The sequence below is a fragment of the Triturus cristatus genome, chromosome 2_2 (genome assembly GCF_964204655.1).
Source record: "Triturus cristatus chromosome 2_2, aTriCri1.1, whole genome shotgun sequence".
In the NCBI taxonomy this organism is placed as follows: Eukaryota; Metazoa; Chordata; class Amphibia; order Caudata; family Salamandridae; genus Triturus; species Triturus cristatus.
In genome coordinates, this window is record NC_140582.1 from 1,019,749,534 (window position 1) to 1,019,772,804 (window position 23,271).

Consider the following 23,271-nt stretch of genomic DNA (forward strand, 5'->3'; position numbering starts at 1 on the left):
ACTGAGTGTAAGGGGGAAATGGGTAACCCCATGGAGCTGGGGGCCACCACGGGCCTCCTTGGTGGTAGGGGTTGGGCATGCCTCGTCTAGGGTTAGGTCGAAATTGTTGTCCATTCCCTCTCCTAGATGACTGAATGTTGCTCTGAGTGTCTGAATCACTAGAGTAGGTGTCTGATCCCGACGAAGAGTAGTTGGAACCATATCTCTTACCTCTCTTGTTAAATTCAGGTGGAACATACTGTTCGCTGGTGTAAGGATAAACCTTCTCAAGAGAGAAACGTGACAAGTCTTTCTTGAATTTTTCAATTTTGGTCAATAGGATCGTTTCTTTGTGATCTTTACTAGATTTATTGTTTTCCTCCATATTTCTCTTAAACACGGCACTAGATATGGTGGTCTTAATCTGCCCTTCCAAAGTCTGTATTTCTATAAGTATGGCGTCTGCCACCCTTTTCGCTGTGTTGATGATTAAGATCAACCAATCGCGTGTACAGCGCCACGCGATTAGTGACCAGTCTTTAAGGAAGGCTTTGTCTGTGAGAAATAGTCTGGGAGAATTAGTTACAATTAAACCCATGGGGGCACTGTTACTTCTGAGGTATTCAGTCATGATCGCACCGTGAATGAAGGTGCGAGAGTGGGAATTCTTGAGGCTGAGTAGGGACTGCCAATCATCCTGGGTGTTGTTAGTGACTGAGGGTAGGGTGTCTATAAGGCTCGGGTTTGTGCTCAATATTGATTGTAGTACATCTTCGTTAAAGGATAGACCCGTAAACTCTGCCATGGTGATGCACCGTGACACGGACCAAAGGGGCGGTAAAAAACTCTGCTCAATGTGGAGAGTATAGAAAGGGGGACCCGCAGCCGTAGCTGCTCTATATCTTGACAAACAAAATTACCGTACAAAGGAGGGTCCAAGGGATATGTTTAGAGACCTGCACAGTATGAAATCCCCAAGTCAAACTACAATATACAAAAAATACTGTGGGTCTAGGGTTCAGAATAAGTACACACACTGATAGGACAGAAAAAGTAAGAAGGAACCAAAGTAATTGTGTAAAACCTCCAATGAGGTTGAAGTTCCCATCACCCACCAAAGGTGGTTAATCATCATCTGGGAACTATGGACATTCCCAAGAGTACCAACCACTATGGTGATTGTGATGGTACCCTGGTTGTCCCAGCCATCCGTGCAAAATTATTACAAACGGTAGGGTGATGGTTGCAGTGCAGAAAAGTGTAGTAAAACAAAATGTGATATTAAAAATGACTACCAAGACACTATATATTTTATTCTGGCGCTATCTTGGTGCCACTTAAAAACAATGTATAGACAGCATAAACAAATAACTGTCAGGTCTTTGGTCTACATGTTTCGGCTTCTGGACAAAGAAGTCCAAGCTCTCGTCAGGACCATGTAAACGCTACTGCAAAAATGTGTAAGAAAAAAAGTATATATATCGTATAAATTGATTTCACGGTTGGTACCCAATACAACCTGATAGGGTCCTGTATGTCACGTTGGAACAGTTACAGGCAATGTCTGGTAATAGAACTCTAAACGGAATCAAACAAAAACAATGATAAGGACACTCAACTTAATCATGTGTAACATCAGTGTACATCGCAGAACCAAATGCTATTTATAGTTCATTATGGTACAAAAAGTATTTGTGTCGATACTCATGGATGTATACTGTGACAAGGACTTGACCCCAAAAAATATATAGTACGTGCACTCACCCGAATGATTGTGGGTACGCACCTCGCCTCACCTGGCATCCGCTCAGGAATTGAGGCACCGCTCTAAAAAGGGGGGAAAATTCCAAAGAGAAATGCTATGTTATCCCAGTGGTCAGGATCAACCTCAAGCCTAAGGGAACAAATGGAATTATCGTAATTGGTACTCGTGAGGACAGTGTAAGAACCAAGGCAGAGTGGGTCAAAAGGCTTAGCTTCTTATAAAAAGGCTTAACTTCTTATAAAAATGGGTCCAAATCTGTTGGAATATGAACTGTGAGTAGCTAAATAGCTCCTGATCATAAGTCCGTTAGAATTGTGTATCAAGACAAGTACAACACAAATGGAGCTAAACCAAATGCAGCATCGTCTCGAAAAGACGTAATGAATCTGAGAGGCTAAAAAAGCTAAAAAAGCTGCCAACAGGAAACCCAAGGACCGGGCGGTGCGTCGGGGGGTGAAAATGTTCGTTCTAGTAACACATCCAACTAAGGGTCACTAAAACAAGCTGAAATTCGATAGAAATAAAATTTGAAGAGCCCAGTCGGGGGGCTTACCTCTCCGTCGGTACCCCGCTCCAAACACCAGAGCTGGAAGGGGAGGTGCCGGGCGGGCTGAGAGGATGTCATTTTAATCAGTTTTAATACGTGCGTACTTCCGTGTCAGCCGCTACGGAGCGCGTGGATGTTCAAAAAGCGAAATGCGGTTCTGTTAAAATAGCATTTGGTTCTGCGATGTACACTGATGTTACACATGATTAAGTTGAGTGTCCTTATCATTGTTTTTGTTTGATTCCGTTTAGAGTTCTATTACCAGACATTGCCTGTAACTGTTCCAACGTGACATACAGGACCCTATCAGGTTGTATTGGGTACCAACCGTGAAATCAATTTATACGATATATATACTTTTTTTCTTACACATTTTTGCAGTAGCGTTTACATGGTCCTGACGAGAGCTTGGACTTCTTTGTCCAGAAGCCGAAACATGTAGACCAAAGACCTGACAGTTATTTGTTTATGCTGTCTATACATTGTTTTTAAGTGGCACCAAGATAGCGCCAGAATAAAATATATAGTGTCTTGGTAGTAATTTTTAATATCACATTTTGTTTTACTACACTTTTCTGCACTGCAACCATCACCCTACCGTTTGTAATAATTTTGCACGGATGCCTGGGACAACCAGGGTACCATCACAATCACCATAGTGGTTGGTACTCTTGGGAATGTCCATAGTTCCCAGATGATGATTAACCACCTTCGGTGGGTGATGGGAACTTCAACCTCATTGGAGGTTTTACACAATTACTTTGGTTCCTTCTCACTTTTTCTGTCCTATCAGTGTGTGTACTCATTCTAAACCCTAGACCCACAGTATTTTTTGTATATTGTAGTTTGACTTGGGGATTTCATAATGTGCAGGTCTCTAAACATATCCCTTGGACCCTCCTTTGTACGGTAATTTTGTTTGTCAACACAGTACTGTGTGCCATGCCCCCCAAACATTGCATAAGGTATAGATAAGTCATCCCTACTATATCCTATGTGTGGGCATATCAGCATGAGCAGATTGCTCCTACAATATCCATTCTATTCTGAGATATTGTAAGTGCACACAGAAGCCATGAAGAGCCCCTCGACTGGATAATTGTCAACACGAGTTTCATAGCTACATGATGGCTTCACTGATTCCTCAGATGTTTGGTACCAAATATCTTGTATTATTAAATCCTCACTGATGCCAGGAGACCCTTTTAGAGAGTCCTACCAAGCACTGGTGTGGTCTCTGGCTTGTTTTATCCAGTTGGCTACCACCAGACATGTTTCTGACCTCATGGGGTGAGAGCCACCACTCTCAGAGGACAGAGACAAATCCTGGTCTGAGTGGAGGTGCTTCATACCTCCTACAGGACAGGATGTCCTTCCTGGGCAGGAAGCTTCGAAGGCAATGCGCCTTTGAAATCCAACCCAGAAACCTCCAGATACTGAGGGAGGCCAAGCACCCTTTCCTGGTCCACTTTTGGCAGGAGGAAAGGCGGGAAAATGAATTAGATTAGGAGGAGGGTCCACAATTAGCCCACACCATCCCAAGGGTGGGGCAGGCGATGTGAACCCCTCTCCTGAAATTCCATCATCTTGGGATGGTGGAGAAACAAACTATCAGGGCTAGGGTAGTGCCCCTTCCCAGAGGAATTGGTCACTAGAGGGTGTAGACACCCTAAAGATATGGAGGCCATTGGCTGTTACCTATCTCCCCTTGTAACACCCCTAAATGCAGTATTTAGGTGGCACCCCAAGACCTGAACATCAAATTTGATGGACAAAAGATGACGAAGGCAAATGAGGCCCGCTGCACGAGAACTGAGGCCCTGCTGCAGAAGAAAAAGGTGCCTAATCCTTCCTGCTGCCTCAAGAACTCGACAATCACTGCCTGCTGTGTCATCCTGAACCTGAAAGGACTCCAAGAACCCGGAGCTCCTCCAGCCTTCAAGAAATTACTGAGAAGCTCCCTTGGAGTGAAGGTATCACTCCCCTGCACACCGCAGGCATCAATCCAGTGAAGTCCGGTTTGTCGACTTGCTGCTCCCCAATGACCTGGACACAGCACCAAAGCAAGAAGAGGCACAACAGCTCCAAAATGTTAAATCTGTTTCTCCACCAAGTTTGGAGACACCAGGACCTACCGTGGCCACAGCGCACCAATACATGGGGTACCAGACCCCCAACAGCAAACACCGAGAAGAAAAGTCCCCACCGGACTACCAAAGCACCTGAAGCAAGCACCTGTCAAGGGACATGCATTGAGACACCAAAGACCCACCTGAGTGGCTTGTCCTGAGATCGCCTCTCTAAGTTGCCTGCTCCTGACCACGAGGACCTCAAGACGCACAACTCCGTGGTGACCTGTTTGCTCTGCACCCTGCTGCACTGGCCCCGGCATCAACTAACCAGCTGTGCTCCCGTGGTCCCCAAGCCCTTGCGACCTCCTCCCTCAAAGGAGCCCAACCTAACTTACTTGTAAGTCCTCCTGTGCAGTGTACTTTCAAGTGGTCCCCTTTGTCTTTGTGCACAAGCTTCCAAGACCCTCAGCACTCTGCTCCTGGGTGATCCGGGACACTCCCGAACGTCCCCTGCTGGAAGTTTGGCCCTGGTCCCAACATAGACCTAAAATGAGAAGGTGAACTTCCTGAAAGCCTTGGCTAATTTTATATGCATTTTCTATTTCTTTCCCTTTATTTTCTATGATGCATAATTCCACACAAAAGTGATGTAGTGTCCAAACTTTGAAAAATTGTAACTATTAAAGTACTTACCTCAGAGCTGTGTTCTTGGTCTTACAAATCACATAAAAATCAATACTATTTTTATAAATTGGTCTGGGATTTATTTTTGATTGTGTGTTTCATTTATTGCCCTATAATTACAACAAATGCTTAGCACTACCCTCTGATAAGCCTAACTGCTTGCCCACACTACCACAAAAAGAGCACTTGTATTATCTGCTTTTTACCTCTTTATATCAATTGGGGATTCACTGGACTCTCCACACAGTGTACTTCATTTTATTACACTGTTTAGAGAGCCAGCTGCCTACACTCAGGAAATAATGCGGGGTGTTAGGCCAGAATGTTGGAACCTGTGAATCTATCTGTACTTTTTTGGATGAATAATACTTATTTGCAGTTGTAAAACCAAAAACACAACCATTACTATCCATAATAGTGAAAACAATGTCAGTAACCTTAGTGGTAGTTTTAATACTAATGCTAATGGCAGCATTTGTATGCTGTGCACATCAACCACTAGTAGGACCCTGAGTAATAACATCAGTAATAATACTAGTTACGATTAACGCTGTCTTCATTATTAGGGGGTGAATTTATGTTGACGTCTTACATTGCCACTGAGTGTTTTGCAGCTTTATTGCCCAGACATATAAATTTGGCTTCAGATTATTATTGTATGATCATTGCTGGTACAGCCTCACCTCCTTTGAAGCTCTTGCATATTTCTTCTAGACAGGAGCAAGCTGAAGTGCGGGGGTAATGCTGAAAATGTATTCTAGATTGCCATTAAAAGCATTTCAAAATTATCCCACTGTATTCATTTTGTCTAATTCGTTTCCAGTGCTCAGCATGTCTTTTTTGCAGGGAATGTGTCGTGTTGTTCTTAATTGTTTTTCGTATGTCTTTTAGGTTTGATTTGTGAATGTTGCTTGTTGTTACCTTGATTAATGCCAAATCTTTTGGACACGAGAATAATCTGTCCATGATTTCCCAAACCAGAATCTTTCTAAGTCTGGCATTAGGCAATACCTTTTCATTTTACTAAAATGATATGTATAATAAACTTGGTCATAGAGGCTTTTCACCAGTCCTCTTCATCCATTTGGCTGTTGTTGTGTCATGTACATTTTTGTTATGCCCATCGCAGCATACAGCATGGGGCAGCCCACTTCAGCCATTGGTTAACTTCACTATGAGTTGGGGCATTCTTCCCTTTCACAAGGAGGACATCCACACACAAAGTAGTTCCTTTTAATGCCAGCAGATTACTGTGGAAATGTGTTCATTTTAGTCAGTTCTTTTAGATTGATGAGGGTCCAGCACCTTCCCCAACAATAACGTTTTGTAAAAACATGACAAAACAAAAACAAGCATTTACAATGCAATGGTCTCGGCATTGTTAAAGTTAGAGCTATTGGCATTGCTCATGACATTATTTTTGTTTTTAAAACATTTAAAGAAACGGCATTGTTATTTACAATGTCAATAGCTTAATCACTCTCAAATGTGAGACATATTGCATTTGCACCCACACACAGAGCCACACACACAAAGCCACCCACACACACACAGCCACCCACACAGAGCCACTCACATAGAGCCACCCACAGAGCCACCTACACACACACAGTTACCCACACACAGACAGAGCCACCATGCATAGAGCCACCTACAAAAAAGCCACCCACACAGAGCCACACACACAGAGCCACACACACAGAGCCACACACATAGAGCCTCCCACACACACACAGAGCCTCCCCCCCCACACACACACAGCCTCCCCACACACACACAGAGCCACCCACACACACACACACAGCCACCCACACACACACAGAGCCACACACACAGAGCCACACATACATACACAGAGCCACATACATACACACACAGCCACACACACACACACACAGAGCCACACACCCACATACAGAACCACACACACACATAGAGAGCCACACACACACACATAGATCTAGACACATACACATTGATCTTGGGAGCCAAAGCAGAAGTGGCACCCACTTCACCTCCTGTTCAAATGTTCTCAACACAAACTAAATTGTTGCTGCTAAAGATCAGGAATTTAGTTGCTGACTCACCTGGGCATCCTCCAAAATAAATTGACGCTGGGACCCCGAGGGTCTCACTTAACCCGGACAGGAGCGTAGGGTGGGGGGGAGAGCCCAGGAGAAGGGAGGGTCCGAGAGTATGCAGCAGCGCTGAGGCGAGAGAGGGCGAGGGGACAAATCACCCAAGCGGCAGGCTGCAGATTCTCCCGGAGCAGGCCCATCCATCTGAGCTGCGCGTCACGTCACGGGGTAGCTTCGGCCCGCCATGAACACCACCATCTTTAGCCCGAAGAGAGGGAGCGAGCACCAGGGGGAGGAGAGCGAACAGCGCCAGCCGGAGAGGACAGGGGGAGGGGACCAAAGCAGCAGCCGGACACAGGAGCACCGAGGGAGCCGAGAGCAGGGGGAGGGGACGAGCACCAGCTGGGCCGTGGACAGGGATGACGCCATGAACACCACCATCTTTCTCCGAGGTCAAGCAGAAATGCCTCGGAGAAACGTAGCGTCATTTTCGGATTCGGGGGCGTTTTTTTCTTTCTCTCCTCTTCCCATTGGCTGGAATGTTTACATTCCAGAGGAGAGAAAGAAACTAAAAAACACACCCCCGAATCCGAAAAAGACGGGGCTTAAATGGACAGACGCCCCTCTCCTCCAATGGCTGGCCTCCGTTTAGGAAGCCAGCCAAGGCCCACACTAAGAAACATAAGATCTCGCCGGCGAGACTGCGCAAGCGCAGCCTACGCAGGCCGAGACCTAAAAAGGCGTTAGCAAAGCCAAAAGGCTGACAGCCAATGCCAGTCCTTTTAGCTTTACCAATGTTTTTTGTAAGCAACCCTTGTCCTTTAAAGGAACTGTGCTGCTTTAAAAACTAAATTTGCCACTTGGGAGCACCTGATGGGAGCAGCCAGTAGCCTGCTGGACCACTGCCTGCCCCTCACAAGTCGCCCACACAATAACCAAAGCAGGAATTGGTTATCAAGGCCAGCTTCCCCTTTGCCAATGGGTTTCTACCATTGAGTCAGTAACTTACCAATGGTTTGCATCAGTAATTACAGTAACAAACCATGGTACATCTCATTGTGAATCACAATTAAGTGGCAATGCTCCTTTTACTCCCCATCCTTATTAAGATTCTGAACGATTTGGTAAACTCATTTTGCTATTTAGAAATGTGTTCTGATTTGCAAAATGGGTATAGTAGATAGCAGCAAGCAAGTTTTCTTTTGCAAGGCCCGTGGATTTGTGAATCGTACGGGTTGCAACTGCAAAATGCCTTTATACATCAAGACCAAAATAAAACAAAATTCCCACTGCAACTGAATGAAGTCTGGATCTCTTCCTATCTCTTGTATGCCTGTCCCTTCCTCCACAGCTCGTGTGCCAGAACTCGCAATGCAGTCAATTACAATTCATTACTTATAGAGAGATCATCAGCACCAGACTATTCTTCATTGAAGTGAGTAAAGCATTATGCATGCAAAGCCATCCATTCATGGGTGGAGAAGAGGGTGAAAGGGAAATATTTAGATTTGAGGGTTTAAGGGAAAAAAGTTGGCTGTTGTTAAAACATAGATGGTAGAAGAAGCAAAAGGAAGAGATGGTCATGTGTGGGGAAGTGGTATAGGGCAAAATAGTAGGGGGCAACAATGGAGGTCTTGAGGGACTCCACTAATAGACATGGACAGGTCAGAGCACTAGGAGACTGGAAACGAACATTTGTAGATGTAGGAAGTGAACCACTCCAGAGTAGTCCCTGCAGTACCAACAGTGGTAGGTTTAAAAAGGATGGAAGTCACTTGTGATGTGCTGTCGTAATCAGGTTGGAGATGTGAGTTAGGGTTATTTCTATGGAGCAGATGGCAGAAGCGTGTAGGAGGGTGTAAGTAAAGGATCAGTAACAAAGATGAGTGTCCACCCTCTCATTTTTTCAAAAGAAGTGTGTGGCGGGCTGATTGTATTTATTGCTACACAACTATCACTGCACAGATGTAATTGGTTCCTCTGAGCACTCTTAGGACAAATGAGGATCTATATTCACTGAAAATAACACAAGTTAGAGTCAGTTATGCTTGAGCGAATACAAAAACGAAAAGCCCTGAAATTCATCATCAGTTATGGTATGCAACTCACGATGCGCACCATGAGCACAATATACTTCATTCACCTTCCATGTACCCCTTTTGAGCTGTGCGCAGTGGGCAGACATTCCCTGCTATGCACGGCATTCATCTCTGCATAGTGGATGATGCCTGCCTGGCCTTGGGTCAGGCCATTGCCTAATCCGGATTGCCTAAGCCCCACAGGCACCAACCCAGCTATGTAAAGCCTTCATCCATACACAGCTGGGTGATTTCAGGGGTTCCTCCTTGAGAACCATCAAGGTGGATGCTCGTATTGGAGCAGAAAGAAACAACCATTGGCATAGCCAATAGGTCTCGCCTTTGGGACCTTAATAAGTGTTTAGCCATGCAACAGTTGATGTTTTTGCACCAAGGATATTGTGCTGCATAACTAAATACTTATAAGGTCCCAAAAGCGAGACCTATTGGCTATGAGGAGCACAGCCGCCCGGAGTGGCAGAGAAGCAGAGAGGCAGCTCGCGAAGGCATAACATGGTGCAATTAGTCGCCTCAGGCTGAGGGGTGTCGCGGGGAACTCTACTGAGCTAAGATACGTGGCTGAGAGAGGGTTTGGGACATCTCCTTGACTTTTACCAAACTCAAGTAGGAAGAGAGAGCGCAGCATGTGGCTGACATCGGTGGGGGCGTTCAAGTGCCTGGCTTGGAGGGGTAAACATGATAATGTGCATTTAAGTAGGCTGTGAGTTACTGCTCGAGCAAACGAGGATGTCTGCAGGCGCCTAGCAACCTGCAGTGAATGCCTGGGCCAGGCACCCTGGAAACCGGAGTCAGGGCGCTCTCTGCGCGTGTTGTTACATTCCCCAGTCGCAACAGACACACGGATGCAGATGTGGGTCATTAGAGATGCAGAAATGACTCGGGCTGTGCGTTTTGGGTTCCGTCCTTGGAAATGCTGAGAATGTGCAGCCTGTAATCACTCAAGATTTCTGCAACTTGACTCTCCACATGCTGAAGCCACGTTTTCAAGGTCTTATCGGCCATATGGCTCCCTGTTTGGATGATTTATTAGGTGTGGAAAGCGCACTGATAAATGTTACTGAATTTCACTGAATAGGCAACCTACAGTGTCAATAACAAAGCTCCAGGCCGCTTTAATGAAAACTGCAAGCACCAAAGGGTAACCATTTATTTACGACTCGCTATATAGCGTTACTGGGACAGGATTTATCTCCTCTTCTCATGCACTCTACAGAAACCAACCCTGGCCAGCAGAGAGACTCTCCGCAGCCATATGCCAGGGAGTTGCATAGTCGCAGGTATGGTCGTAAAGCCGCAGCGATGACTATTTCTGCAGGACAAACTTGATTGAACTGTTTGAACAGCTAGCTGCAGTCACATGTTTTAATCATGAAACATACATCTGTGGCACTGGCGCTCGCCCTGGGCACGTTTTTGGGCTGAATGCTTGAAACCACGGTTTTCTGTTTGGATTTTGACCTTGAGACTGGGAATCTTTTAATCTGTATTTATGATCCTAAATTATGCTTTTACAAATGCACTGATGACGTGTAATCTCACGTAATGCTTTAGAAAATAGACAAAGCATGAAACAACGAAAATATAATTGTTCCTTTCTAATGTACTTTGATGGCGTAAACATCTAACGCTGCCCTTATATGGTTTATATATTTATATTTTTTATAGCGCCGGTCGGGTTTCAAAGCGCTGTGAAGTTGTTGCGATAAAGATGAGCAAAAGAAGCGTATGGCGAAACAGTTTTAAAGCTCTATACAAAAGGAGTGTATAGAGATGATGGGACCCGCTCACTTATAAAACAAGGGAGGGCGAGGGAGAGACAGGCGGGGGAGCGAGAGTAGAGAAATCTCAACAAGCGCATGCGGCCACGCTAATTGGAAACAGATGGCCCCTGCACGCCGCTGCTCGATCCCGCAAGGTGGATGCCACAACAAGCACGAGTGCTTGAAAAGTGCAGACCGATTCCAAAAGGTCATCTCCTAGAGCACCGCATGCGCGCTGCTCTAGGCTCGACCTAAAAAGAGGGCACCATCATGCTCAAAACTCCAGCCCCAATGGTTCCCTTTTTTGTCTCCCTTCCATAATCCATAGTCCTTGTTAACCTCTTTTTAGGAGAACCACCACTTGTTTGCGGAAGGAAGAAAGTGAGTGTCCATCAGGATCAACTCTCACTGCAGTGGTCCCCTGTGGACTGTTAGCTCCATCCCCTGTTAATACTTCTATTAAGTTTTTAAGATTGATACCCCTCTACGATGAGCCAGCCCCTGAGTGAGAAAACCTAGTGTATTGCCCTCTGCCATCCTTCCTACTTCCCAGATTGATTCTATTCTTTACAAAAGTACTGCGGACCGATCCCTTTAAAAAGAGGCTCTGCCCTTCCACATTTCTGTGAAAATGCTTCAGCTGTTATGGTGTTTCTGTGGCTTCCCTCTGTCAATCTTTTATGTCTAATTTTCCCCTCCCAAACCCAACAACCCTGCCATACCTGCTGTGGGATCCAACCTGAACCTGGCCTGTCTGCTCCTTGCCGGCAGCGTTGGTGCTCCCAATGCCGTGAAGAGACACTGCTTCACGAGCTCCTCCCAGACATCTCCATGCCTATAAGGGCATCATTTATGGGGTTGTGAGGTAGGGCAGTGCAGCAAGTCACCTTACTCCACTGCCCTACGTCAAAGTGAAATGGCAGAAATGCACAGAATGTATCCAGTATGGTGCATTCCTGTCCTTTCCCCCAGCACTGGCGCCCTTTTGGCAGCCTAGCGCCAATGCAGGCATGGTGCAAGGGTATCTGTGTTGTATGCAGGAGTGTTTTTGTGTGGGAAGGGGCAGTTTTCTCCACAAAAACTATTCTAATGTGTTTTCCTCTTTCCATGTGTGCTGCAGAATGCAGCACACATGGAAAGAGGAATAAACTAGGAGAAATTAAGTTATTTCTCTTCATTACGCCTCACCTTAGGAGGCGTAAGGTTTTGGTGCATTCATTGCTTTGTAAATCTGGGGAAGCGTCAAAATCCATGGGTGTTGCATGGGAACCCCCACTGTAATGCCCATGGTACGCTTCCTGAGGGCAGAGTAAGGCAAGCCAGCGATGTGCGCTGCCCTGCCATACTCCATATCTATGAAGCCACGCAAAGTGAAGGTTTGACCCATCAAAGCGTCACAAAAAGGGACGCCCCGGTGGTGCAAGGTGCTCATAAATATGCCTCCTAGGGGCACATGTACAAGCCCCTATCACCACGGGAACGTCACTTTTTGTTACGTTCCCGTGGCGATATGGGCCTTGCCTTATGTAGAAGGCAGCGTTAAGCCACTTAACGTGGCTTAAATGCTGCCTTGTACATAAGGCACCCTTTCATGCTATGTTTAGCGTGAAAGGGGCATGCAGTGGGTGTTTTGGTGGGCGTTCCACCGCAACACCCATTGTATTTGATGCTGCCCCCTATGTACAAGGGTGGCGTACATAGGAGGCAGCACCAAAATTAAAACCAGGAAAACCCTGGCCTTAAAGTGGCGAAGCGAGGAGAAATGCATTATTTCTCCTCGTTTTTGCTTTTTCAATGTGTGCTGCCTTGTGCAGCACACATGGAAAAAGCAAAATGCCATGTTTTGTTTATGTACAGGAAAGTGCCCCTTCCTGTACATAAACAAACCTTTTTAACCCCTTCGCTGCGGCACGAATTCCGCCGCGGCGCTGGGGGGGTTCGGGGTCAGCGCGGCGCCGCCATGCTCGTGACGGAACCACTCCGTCATGAGCCACGGGCGCGCTGTGCACATGACGGAGTGGTTCGGTCACGACTCCGCCCACTTGCATTGTTCGCCCGCACAGGCGGGGAATCAGTGCCGCGTGGGCGGAGCGGCCGCCAACGGCCGCAGCATGACGGAACCACTCCGTCATGAGCACACGGCGCCCGTGGCTCATGACGGAGTGGTTCCGTCATGAGCAGGCAAGGGGTTAAAAATGCCATTTTGTAACTTACATGTGTGCTGCATGAAGCAGCACGCATGAAAGTTACAAAATGGCATTTTAGGATTGTTTATGTACAGGAAGGGACACCTTCCTACACATCCTACCCTGCACACAGACACGCTTGCACTATGGTGCAAAGGTGCCAGCGTTGGAGCGAAGTTGTGAAACTTAGCGCCATCCAGGGGGAAACGCAAGGCTACACCACATTCTTGTAAATATGGTGCAGCCTTGCGTTTCCGAAGTGGCAGAGCGTGTCGTTAAGCCCAGGAGGCTAACGACACGTTCCGCCACTTAGTCATACATATGGCCCTAAGTGTCATAAATTCAGGGCACAGTAAGTGAGGAAGGGGGCCAGTCTTGCTTGCCTTTACTTTTAGAGTCTTCCCTACTGATGGTCTCTTCTTCAGCATGCCACACTCTCTCTCTAAGAAGGTGTTTTCCCTCCTAAATTCCTCCAATTTTATTTTCTATTGGTAACTTTCTTGTTCTAGGATATTATTTGTTGAGCTCAGAATCATTTGACTCATTGCAGAATGCTTTTTAGTTTTTGTCCCATAATTAAAACCTTGCAGGACTGTCCTAACCTTTAATCTTTCCAAGTCGATTTTAAAAATACCATATGTGTGTATTCCTGAGCTATTTATATAGTGAAAACCCAGTCACTGGCACCAGCACGCTTACAGCTTCAAAGACTGAGTACGCGTTTCCCGATAGGGGGGAGAAGAGACTAGTGAGATGTGAGGGAATAGGGACATCTAAAGCTGTGTATAGAGTGTAGAGATTATATTAACATCTGGTTTTACAGCACCTAAATAAAAACTGATATGCAGCCAATATTTTAGTTACATACCACAGCAGCGCTATTTCAGAATCTTAGGCCCTCACATTGGTATTTGTTATGCAACGCGGTTGCTCAGTGAGTTAAGTGTGCACTGCTGGTCCGGGTTTGAATATCTGCCAGTCCAATACAATGAATTTAAATCTTTAAGATGTTAATTAAATGAGTACCATTGAAATGGGTAAGATTAGCAGCTGTGGCAAAACCGCAGGTATAAAAGGAACTGGCGAAGGTCCATTTTTATCATTAAGGACCCTATTTAGATTTTGGGGGCGCGAGTCGCGATACTCCCTTATAAATGTGGGGTTGTCCCGTCTGCGAAACTATAAGAGTTGGAGGAGCTACAGGGAGAATTTTTGACAAAAAGGAATCATTCTAAAAATCTCAGTTTTTTATTTGAGGATTGGTTTTTACTGACCAGCTCAATGCTGCATTTCTGAGTCCCCACAAGGGCTTAAATCTTAATCCAGAATTTACTCTCGAGGACGTTTAGTCTGGTTCTTCTGCCAAAACGAGGCCTTGCCAGTGTAAGCAGAAAGTTCAAACGTTTAAATGGACACGCGTGTATAAACAACCCAAGACGGAAATTTATGAGCAGTCTGGAATATGTATTGTTTAGTCATTTACAACTGCAAACATAGTTTTGTCAAGTTCGTGTGTTGTCATTGATTGGTTTAACATTGTCTAAAATGCTTGTTTAGATTTGTTGAGTGATTGAGCGTTCGGTTTGTTTCATGCAGGCATCCTTTGTTTGGGCGAAACGTCCCCTTGTCCAGTGGGTCCGGGTTCATCATGTCGGACCTGGGCTTGATTGTGACCAATGCTCATGTGGTGTCCAGCAACAGTGCGGTGTCTGGCCGGCAGCAGCTGAAAGTTCAGCTTCAAAATGGGGATACTTATGAAGCAACAATCAAGGACATTGACAAGAAATCCGATATAGCAACAATCAAGATCCATCCGAAGGTAAGTCATTCTTGTTCAGCTTCTTTAATTAAATGTACATTTTTCTGTCATTCCTAAAGCCGAATCTCTGCAGTCCCACAAAGGAATTAACAGACAGGGATATTATTGTGAGTAATGAAAGAAAGCGATGTAGTAATTGGATTAGCCACATGTCATCTGGTTTTGGCCCATCCCACATGACCCACGTCCTAAGCATGTCCTTGGAATTGGCATCACTGGAAGCGGCCATACCTGGCTTGCTGTAGGTTATTGATTATACTAACCATACGCCTTGGGGGTCTTAGCTAACAACCCCCACAATCCACAATTTGGAGCCTTAGAAAGTGACATTACTGAAAGTGGCCACACGGTGAGAGATGAAAGTGAAGTACACATCTATGGGGTCTAGGCTCAGCCCATTTAACTTTCACCCTCTCATCACAGGGAACGGAAAGGAACATTATTGGCAGCGACCATGAGTAGAAATGTTATGAAATGCTGACCTTGATATCTCAATTCAATTTATTTATTTATTGTTTCAGCTTAAAATATTTTAAGAACATGCAATATAAAAACAACTCAATAAAAGCATGTGCACAGTAATCTATCAATAAATTCATCGGAAACATTAAAATGCAAGTACAATGAAGTGCTAAAAATATGCATTTCCATCAAAGGCACAGCCTAAAAAAAAAACCATGTTTAAATTCTTCAGATAGAGTAAAGTGCGAGTTCAGTGAGAAGGTGCATATTACCATGAGAGGCAACATCCTAAATGAAAGAAAAACATATGCATGACTATCAATTAAAAAAAGCATAAGAACATTTGGGCATTGTCTTCTTTTCAGATGTAAACAATCTGCCAGCCCACCTAGGGAGTAAAAGTGCAGTGCATAAAAATTGTGCAATTTATGCATACGATAGCAGCATGTTCCATTATGGGAAACAACCAGGGGGCATATGTATCAAACACTTTTCCCGTTCGCAAACGGGCCGATTCTCAGAATCGGCCCGTTTGCGAACGGGAAAAGGCCTTTTGGGATGTATCATCCCAAAAGGGCATCGCAAATTAGAGAATCGCAAAAATTTGCCATTCTTTATTTTGCGATTGCATATTCCTTAAATGCAATGTATGAAGCCTAGAAAAATTGCAATTTGGCCGTAAGAAATCGCAAATTACCACCAACTTCAAGTTGGTGTTAATTTGCGATTTCATTGAAAAATTCACTTTTTGGCATTTTTTTAAAGTGCCCTGTGACGCACAGACATGCCCTTAGGGCATGTATGTGCACCACATGTGCATACATACATATTTCAGGGGTGCAACAGGGTGTCCTTTTGACACCCTAGCACCCTTGGAATTGCATTCTCATTTTGCGATTCTCAAATTGCGAATCGCAAAATGAGAATGTCTTCCCATTCATTCCTATGGGCCTCCTAGCCCATAGGAATGAATGGGAAGGTTTTCCTTAATTGCGATTAGCAATTTGCTAATCGCAATTAAGGAATGCCAAGGAATCGCAAAACATTTGCGAATTTTTTATTACATCCTGTTTTGCAATTCTCAAATAGCGATTCCCTAAAAATCGCTATTTGAGAATTGCAAAAACGGAACTTGATACATATGCCCCCAGGTTCTTGGAGCTTACTTACTTAAACATAATCCTAGAATGCAACTCTCTCAGGCAAGACCATGTACCCCATAAATAAGATGCTATGGAGGCGACCACATACATATCATCTGGTTTAATGCATAATGCCATTGCTGGTTTAACACATCTAACCCCATAATATTTAAAAAAGGGGTAGGAACCACCTCCGCTGTGAGGCTACATATTTTGTACAAAACAGAATAAAATGGGTTAGATTGTCCAGACCACCAAAGCTAGAATCACAGCGGTTGTATCTACCATCGAGTATATATATACGTATAAGTGTATATGTATCAGTAACCAGGGTACAGCATGTCTACATATTTTGGACATGGGAGACCATAGATTTTACTGAAATAATTGCTTGCAATCAATCCCGGCTTCAACTACCAGCATTTTTGTATCTGCATGTATTCATGATACCGTTCTTTAATTAAATCTGCATTATCCTGTCTTATACTACCAGGTGGTTCCCACAAAGACACGAAATGCAGCTCCTTTAAAAATGTTTGTACATGTGAAGACCGTGTATGGACCCGGCAAGAGCAGCTAGCTGTAACTTCTTCTAGGCTTTCTAAGTAAACTGCTGTTTTAGGATTTCTTATCAGTCAAACCCAGTAAAGAATTGGCCTGAGGGCGATGATTTCTGATATAGGGGTAAAATTAAGCTCTGCATACAGTGCCTCTAGAGGGGTACCTGGCCCAAGCCCCAGCAAAGTTCGGTGGAAATAATTCTCAGCTACTTGGAGTGGGCAGACATTCCCAAATCCCCATAATTCTGCACCATACAGTGCGCCTGCTCCTGCTCTTTGCTTATATATTTGCAAAATAACACTGACATTTCTGGCACCAGCCTTATGCCTAAACTTTACACTTTAAAACTGCTTCAGCCAGTAGGCTCAAAACTAGCGTAGCCTTCTGTATTTGTCCGCCCCATCGCATAATCTCAGATAATCGAATTCCCAAATACTCAGACTGCTTTACAGTGTCCAGGAGTATACCATTTCGGTTAAAACAGGATGAGGGCCTCAATACCATACACTTTGTTTTGCTGCCATTATTGGTTAGCGACTTCTTGTCGCAGTACTCCACAAAGCATGCTAGTAGCCTATGGGCAGCATTTTCTGTTCATGCTATCAGCACAGCATCATCCTCATATAATAATACTGGCACTCGCTTCCCGGCAATGGTTGGAATAACTATGGGGTCTTCCATCGAATAGTCTACTACATCATTTAAAAAAAGGCTAAATTGCAAGGGAGCCAAACACCTTTTTTTGTCCAAAGGCGAGTACAAGACACTCCCCGCACGCCCCATACCGTACTTTGTTAGTGGTATTAGTATGTAGGACCTTTATGGCCATTACTAGCAAGAGGTCAACACCAAGGTCTACCAGGGATCTCCACAGCTTCTCTCTGTCGACTAAATTCAAAGCTGCTTTCAAGTCCACAAATATTAGGTACAGCAATGACTTCCTCACCACCGTAAACTTATAGGAGATCATATATAACCAGAGAGCCTGGTCAATGGTCCCAAAACAAGACCTAAATCCAGTTTGCACTTCAGTCATAATGTTTTGGGCATAGACCCACCCCTGGAGGCTGTTAAGCAGGACTTTCCCCCAAAAGTTTCCTGCACCCTCCAGAAGGGGGATCGGACGATAATTAGATGGGCTTGATCGATCACCCTTCTTATGGATTGGCAGAATAATAGCTGAGTGGCATGAAAGGAGTACAGCATTACCAGCAAATGCCAAATTAAACACTATAGTAAGTATGCAGGCCCACAAATACTGCTGTTCCACAATATATGTCAATGGGAAACATATTGGGGCCTGGAGATTTATTTTTCTTTGCATTGGTCAGGGCTCTCACCTCCTCTAGTACTAAAATATTAATTGCACAGGGCCCAGAGCAAATTGTCTCTTGGGCTAACAGGGGGACTGTGGGGATAGCACTGTATAAGTAAATAAAGTGGCTAATCCAAACAAATGGCACTATATGAGTTTCTATAATATCTTAACTGCCCCCCACCCTCCACCCGTGATACCAATTGCTAGAATATTATGGATTTTTTTCCCTGTGCGGCCTCCTTCATTTCCCCCCAGAGAATCAATTGGTGCAGCAATTTCTTGGTTCTCAGACGGTGTTTCTAATCATCCCTACACTCGCTGAATAACAATTCACTTTGTGCCCTTTGGTGTCGTACTAGGACAGATGAAACAACTCCTTTCATTCTACGACATTCCTCATCATACCAAGTAACCCTTGTGCTCCTTTTCTGACCATCCAACAAGGCAGCTGCGGGCCTATGGGCTTAGACCGCAAGGCCTTCAGCTCCTTTGCCATCCCATTGTAGGTTGCAAGGAATGCACACTTGTCACAGCAAGGGAGCTTCAAAATTACAAAACCATACTTAATCAATATACTTTCTAGCAATGGCAGTTTTTGTAAATAGTTCTCCCTGCTCCATCTTATCCTCTTTCTTTTATTAGATGCCACAATCATATGTCTATAACCCCTTTCCACTCGTCTATTTTTGACAGCTCCCTGCCTTAGGATCACTCTCCGCTCTCATGACAACTGTCATGTCGAGCACGTATTCCTAACCTTCTATATTAATTAGGATATAATCAATTATTGATGCACTTCTCCCATTATTAAGTTGCCCTTGCAGTGCTTTATGGGGGGTACACCCATTAATAAAGAGCAGATGATAGTTTATCAGAAGCTCAGAACATGCGCCTCTCTTCTTTGTGGATTTATAATTGCTCAAACCTGACTCAGGAATACCCAAACTACGATCTGCCAAAATGACTTTATTGTTGATGATAGCATCTGATGGTTGTGTGTTAAAATCTCTACAAATCAATAACATATACTTTGCCCCTTTACCCTCCCCAAGTAACTTGCGAATAGCCTTATTCTCCCTAATACTATCAATGCAAGTTACAATATTACTCCAGATCATCTCTACCTCTTGCGACCACCCCGTTGGAATATAAACATTCATAATATCAATCACCCCACCTTCTGGGCCCGTACGCTAAATTATCACATGTTGAACATTAGAAGACAGTTGAACATTAGAAAACCTTGATATCTATTCTTCTGAAAGGTCGTGTACTCAGTTATAGAGCACTTTCCCACAATGCAGCAAATTAATTTGCTCTCCCCAAGGAATGCTAAGCTAGACACACCAGTGGTGGCTCTCAATTGAGGGCTCCAGGGCAATGTCCTCTTTTTTTTCTGGCACATTTTTACTATACCAAAGAGTAAATAGTAATCTATTATTCACTCTTAGTATAATAATAAAATGGTACCCAGCAACAGCCTGAGACAGCTAGTGACACTAACTGAAGGCTGGTATATGCGCATAAAAGCGCCTGCAATAGCCATCAGAGAGATTATACTGGTCTGGGGAAACCTCGGCCCTGGCCTCAGGGCCCTGGTACACATCAGTGCCTCCCCGATCTTTGATGTGCCAAATTGTCACAGCTAAAGGCAGCCATGGTGCCGAAGGCTTAAGCCCGCAGTGCCTGTGGGTAGACACCAATCAGCCTGTCACCCCATACTTTTCCTACTTATCACAGTGTTAGGAAAAGGTGGTAGAAAGTAGAGAGACTGAAACTTCGAATCTGATTATTACATATTACCACTTCAATTAAATTAGGTACGGAAAAATAATAAAAACCTACTACTTACCTGCATATTACGCCCTAACCCAGAACATAGCCAAATTGCACCAAAAAACATGGCCGCCTTTAACTTTTGCAAAGTCAGTCATTAGCCAGTGATATAATGCCTTGTCATTGATATGAACCGTGGTAGGATTGCGAAATTACAGCAAAACTACTGGCACAACAATATCACTACGTTTTAGGCAGTTATAACTTCAAATACTAATTACCCTATTTACCTCTAACCCGAAAAAGGATCATCTGCACACCATAACCTATATATAATCCTACAAAATTTCATCCAAATATGACTGGCCATTTTCGCAATACAAAAAGTCGATAAAAAATGCATTGAGGACAAAATGCGTTTTGAGAGCCCCTCTTTTTTCTTTGCACCTCTTTGACCAATCACCAAAAAACTAATAGTCATCCACCAATGTAGAAGGAATAGTTTCATGGAGATTCATCAAATGGGTGCAAAGTAATTGAGGGGTAAATATCCAAGGAATTTCAATCTCTTGTTAACCCTAACTAACTATAACTACAGAGTGCATGATGTGAAATGTTCTCAGTAGATGGCAGTTCTGAAGTCTCTTTTGAAGATCCATTCTTCTGGTGTGTTAACTTTTAGGATGTATACCTGGAGGATTTGTTATTGAAGGGTTTGAGAGGAGCAATCTGTTGTCGGACACTTAAGATATTCGTTATAAACGAAACCAGTAGTTCCCAAACTTTTTAAACCCATGACCCACTTTTTAGAATGACAAACTTACACTACTCACCTACATTTTTAGTGGACATGAGAAGGGGCGATGTAATTAAAGCTTTGGGTGGCAGTTCACTTGTCAATTACAGACAGCACATTTTCCTTCAAAATGGCCACTAAGGGGCTGATTACGATGGCGGTGAACCCGCCTCCGACAGGCTGTCGGTGGTGGGTTCACCACCATTGTGAGGCCATTTTCCACCCGCCATATTATTATGGTGGGTGGTACCGTGGCCACACATCCGATGGGCTCCTTGAGCCCGCCGGTGTGGCGGAGGGCCTCCCTATCCCTGAAATGGCGGCGGTGCATTCTAGGCTCTGCCATAGGGATTATGATGGTCCATCCCCGAGAGCCTTTCCATGGCAGTTCACCCGCCATGGAAAGGCTGGCGGGATGGACTTTGGGGGTCAGTAGTGGACCCCCCTTCTCCCGGGCACTTTAGTTTTGGGTTTTGGGGGGCATTTCCCTGCACCATGTGGCAGGCACCTCATGGTGCCTGCCACATAGTGCAGGGAAATGTTACATGTGCTGTTTTTACATTGTGGTGGGTGCTGCTGCCAGCAGCACCCGCCGCAATGTAAAATATGGGGAGTGCGACCGCCGTGGTGGCGGTCACATTGTAATCAGCCTTGTGGGACCACCGCCTTGTAGGTGGGTGGTCCCATTTCCCGATAATATGGCGGGCGGACATCGTAATCACCCCCTGTGTTATTTTTCCAGGGAGTCTGTTGTCTGGCCTCCTATTAGCAGCACACTCAGACTTGGAATTCACCTTTTTGTGGTGTCACTATATAATGGCCTGTAGAAGCATTTGAAGTGTGTTAGTTTGCAGAACTGTGCACTGGGTTGCCCATGTGTTTTAGCCACGACTATTTTAGGCATGATATCTAATTGACTGACAATTGCTTGTAGAAAAAATTAACCTCACCAAGACGCTGATGAGCAACATTTCGCCAGATTGGCGCTTATTATGGTCTCCATCTCCGTATAAATTGCACCTGACCTTTATTTTCTACATGATCTTTTTAGTCTGGGGCGACACATAGTTCCACCACAAACTTACGCCAGGATTTGGGACACTTTCCATAGACCATACATTTTCAGAGTATCATTCATTTCTTCTATTAAGTGACCTGACCTATACTGAAACCAAGGGTTTGGGTTCAAACCACAGCAAACGGCCTACTGCGTGGACATTAACCTATCTCCGCAGTTTGAATTTGCGTCCATTACAGTATACATCACATTTTGCAGAGGTATTGTTCGTGAGAGCGTCACAGTATATACCCATCACTCCATATGGATCATCCTACATGGAATCTTTGTCAATATCTATATCTTAATCAAAGCCTTGAAAAAGTCTCTGCGTGGCGAAACACGTGTTGGCTGTTGTCCAGTTTCGAAGATGGAGTTTGTGAATATGAATGTACTGAAGAGCACTTAATCTTCTATATCTACAATAAAACATTTGTTTAACACTAGCCCTTACTGTTTGGACCTTATGATATCTCTTAACCCCGACTGGGTGCTATGGTTTCCTTTTTTGTAGTTTATACACATTGGATCAAGTGACCTCCGATAGTAGGGTGTAGGATAGCCAGAAATCATCATTCCAAATATATTTCCTAAATCATTGTAATGAACCCACAGAAATGATATGTTCTAATGAGGTGCAATTTCTTAACCTCTACTATCACTCGTCTTTCTAGAAAAAATTGCCTGTTTTGTTGCTTGGCCACTCAGCTGATCTACGACCTGGAGAGTTTGTTGTGGCCATTGGGAGCCCCTTTGCATTGCAGAACACTGTGACGACTGGCATTGTCAGCACAGCACAGAGGGATGGGAAAGAACTTGGCTTGAGAGACTCTGATATGGATTACATTCAAACAGATGCCATTATTAATGTAAGTATGACGCCCGGATGTGGAAAATGTATTTATTCAATTGACGCAATAAAAGCCCTAATTGTTCTTATTTGCACCATGCAACTGTACTTGTGACAGATGACTAGCTACAGGTGTGATGTATTCTGTAAACAAAAACAAGCCATCATCCAGCACCAGTCTTGCAGAAAAACCTTTTTGTACCAATGTTGTTTTGGAAAGTAGAGAGAAACCATTTTAGACAACTAAGCAAATTTCCACATCAAGTGTCATCGAAGGCCAATATTCTCTGCTTTGCAGATACATTTTTATGCTATGCAAA

General features: G+C 44.4%; 1 protein-coding gene across 1 annotated transcript in view; it reads left to right on the forward strand.

The window, feature by feature from the left end:
* Nucleotides 1–23,271, forward strand: part of HTRA3 (HtrA serine peptidase 3) — a 342,569-nt gene that overhangs the window by 154,904 nt on the left and 164,394 nt on the right. Inside the window, exons 3-4 of the mRNA XM_085642481.1 lie at nucleotides 14,767–14,989; nucleotides 22,776–22,970. Of these exons, the coding sequence (XP_085498607.1) occupies nucleotides 14,767–14,989; nucleotides 22,776–22,970 (418 nt within the window). The remainder of the gene's footprint in view (nucleotides 1–14,766; nucleotides 14,990–22,775; nucleotides 22,971–23,271) is intronic.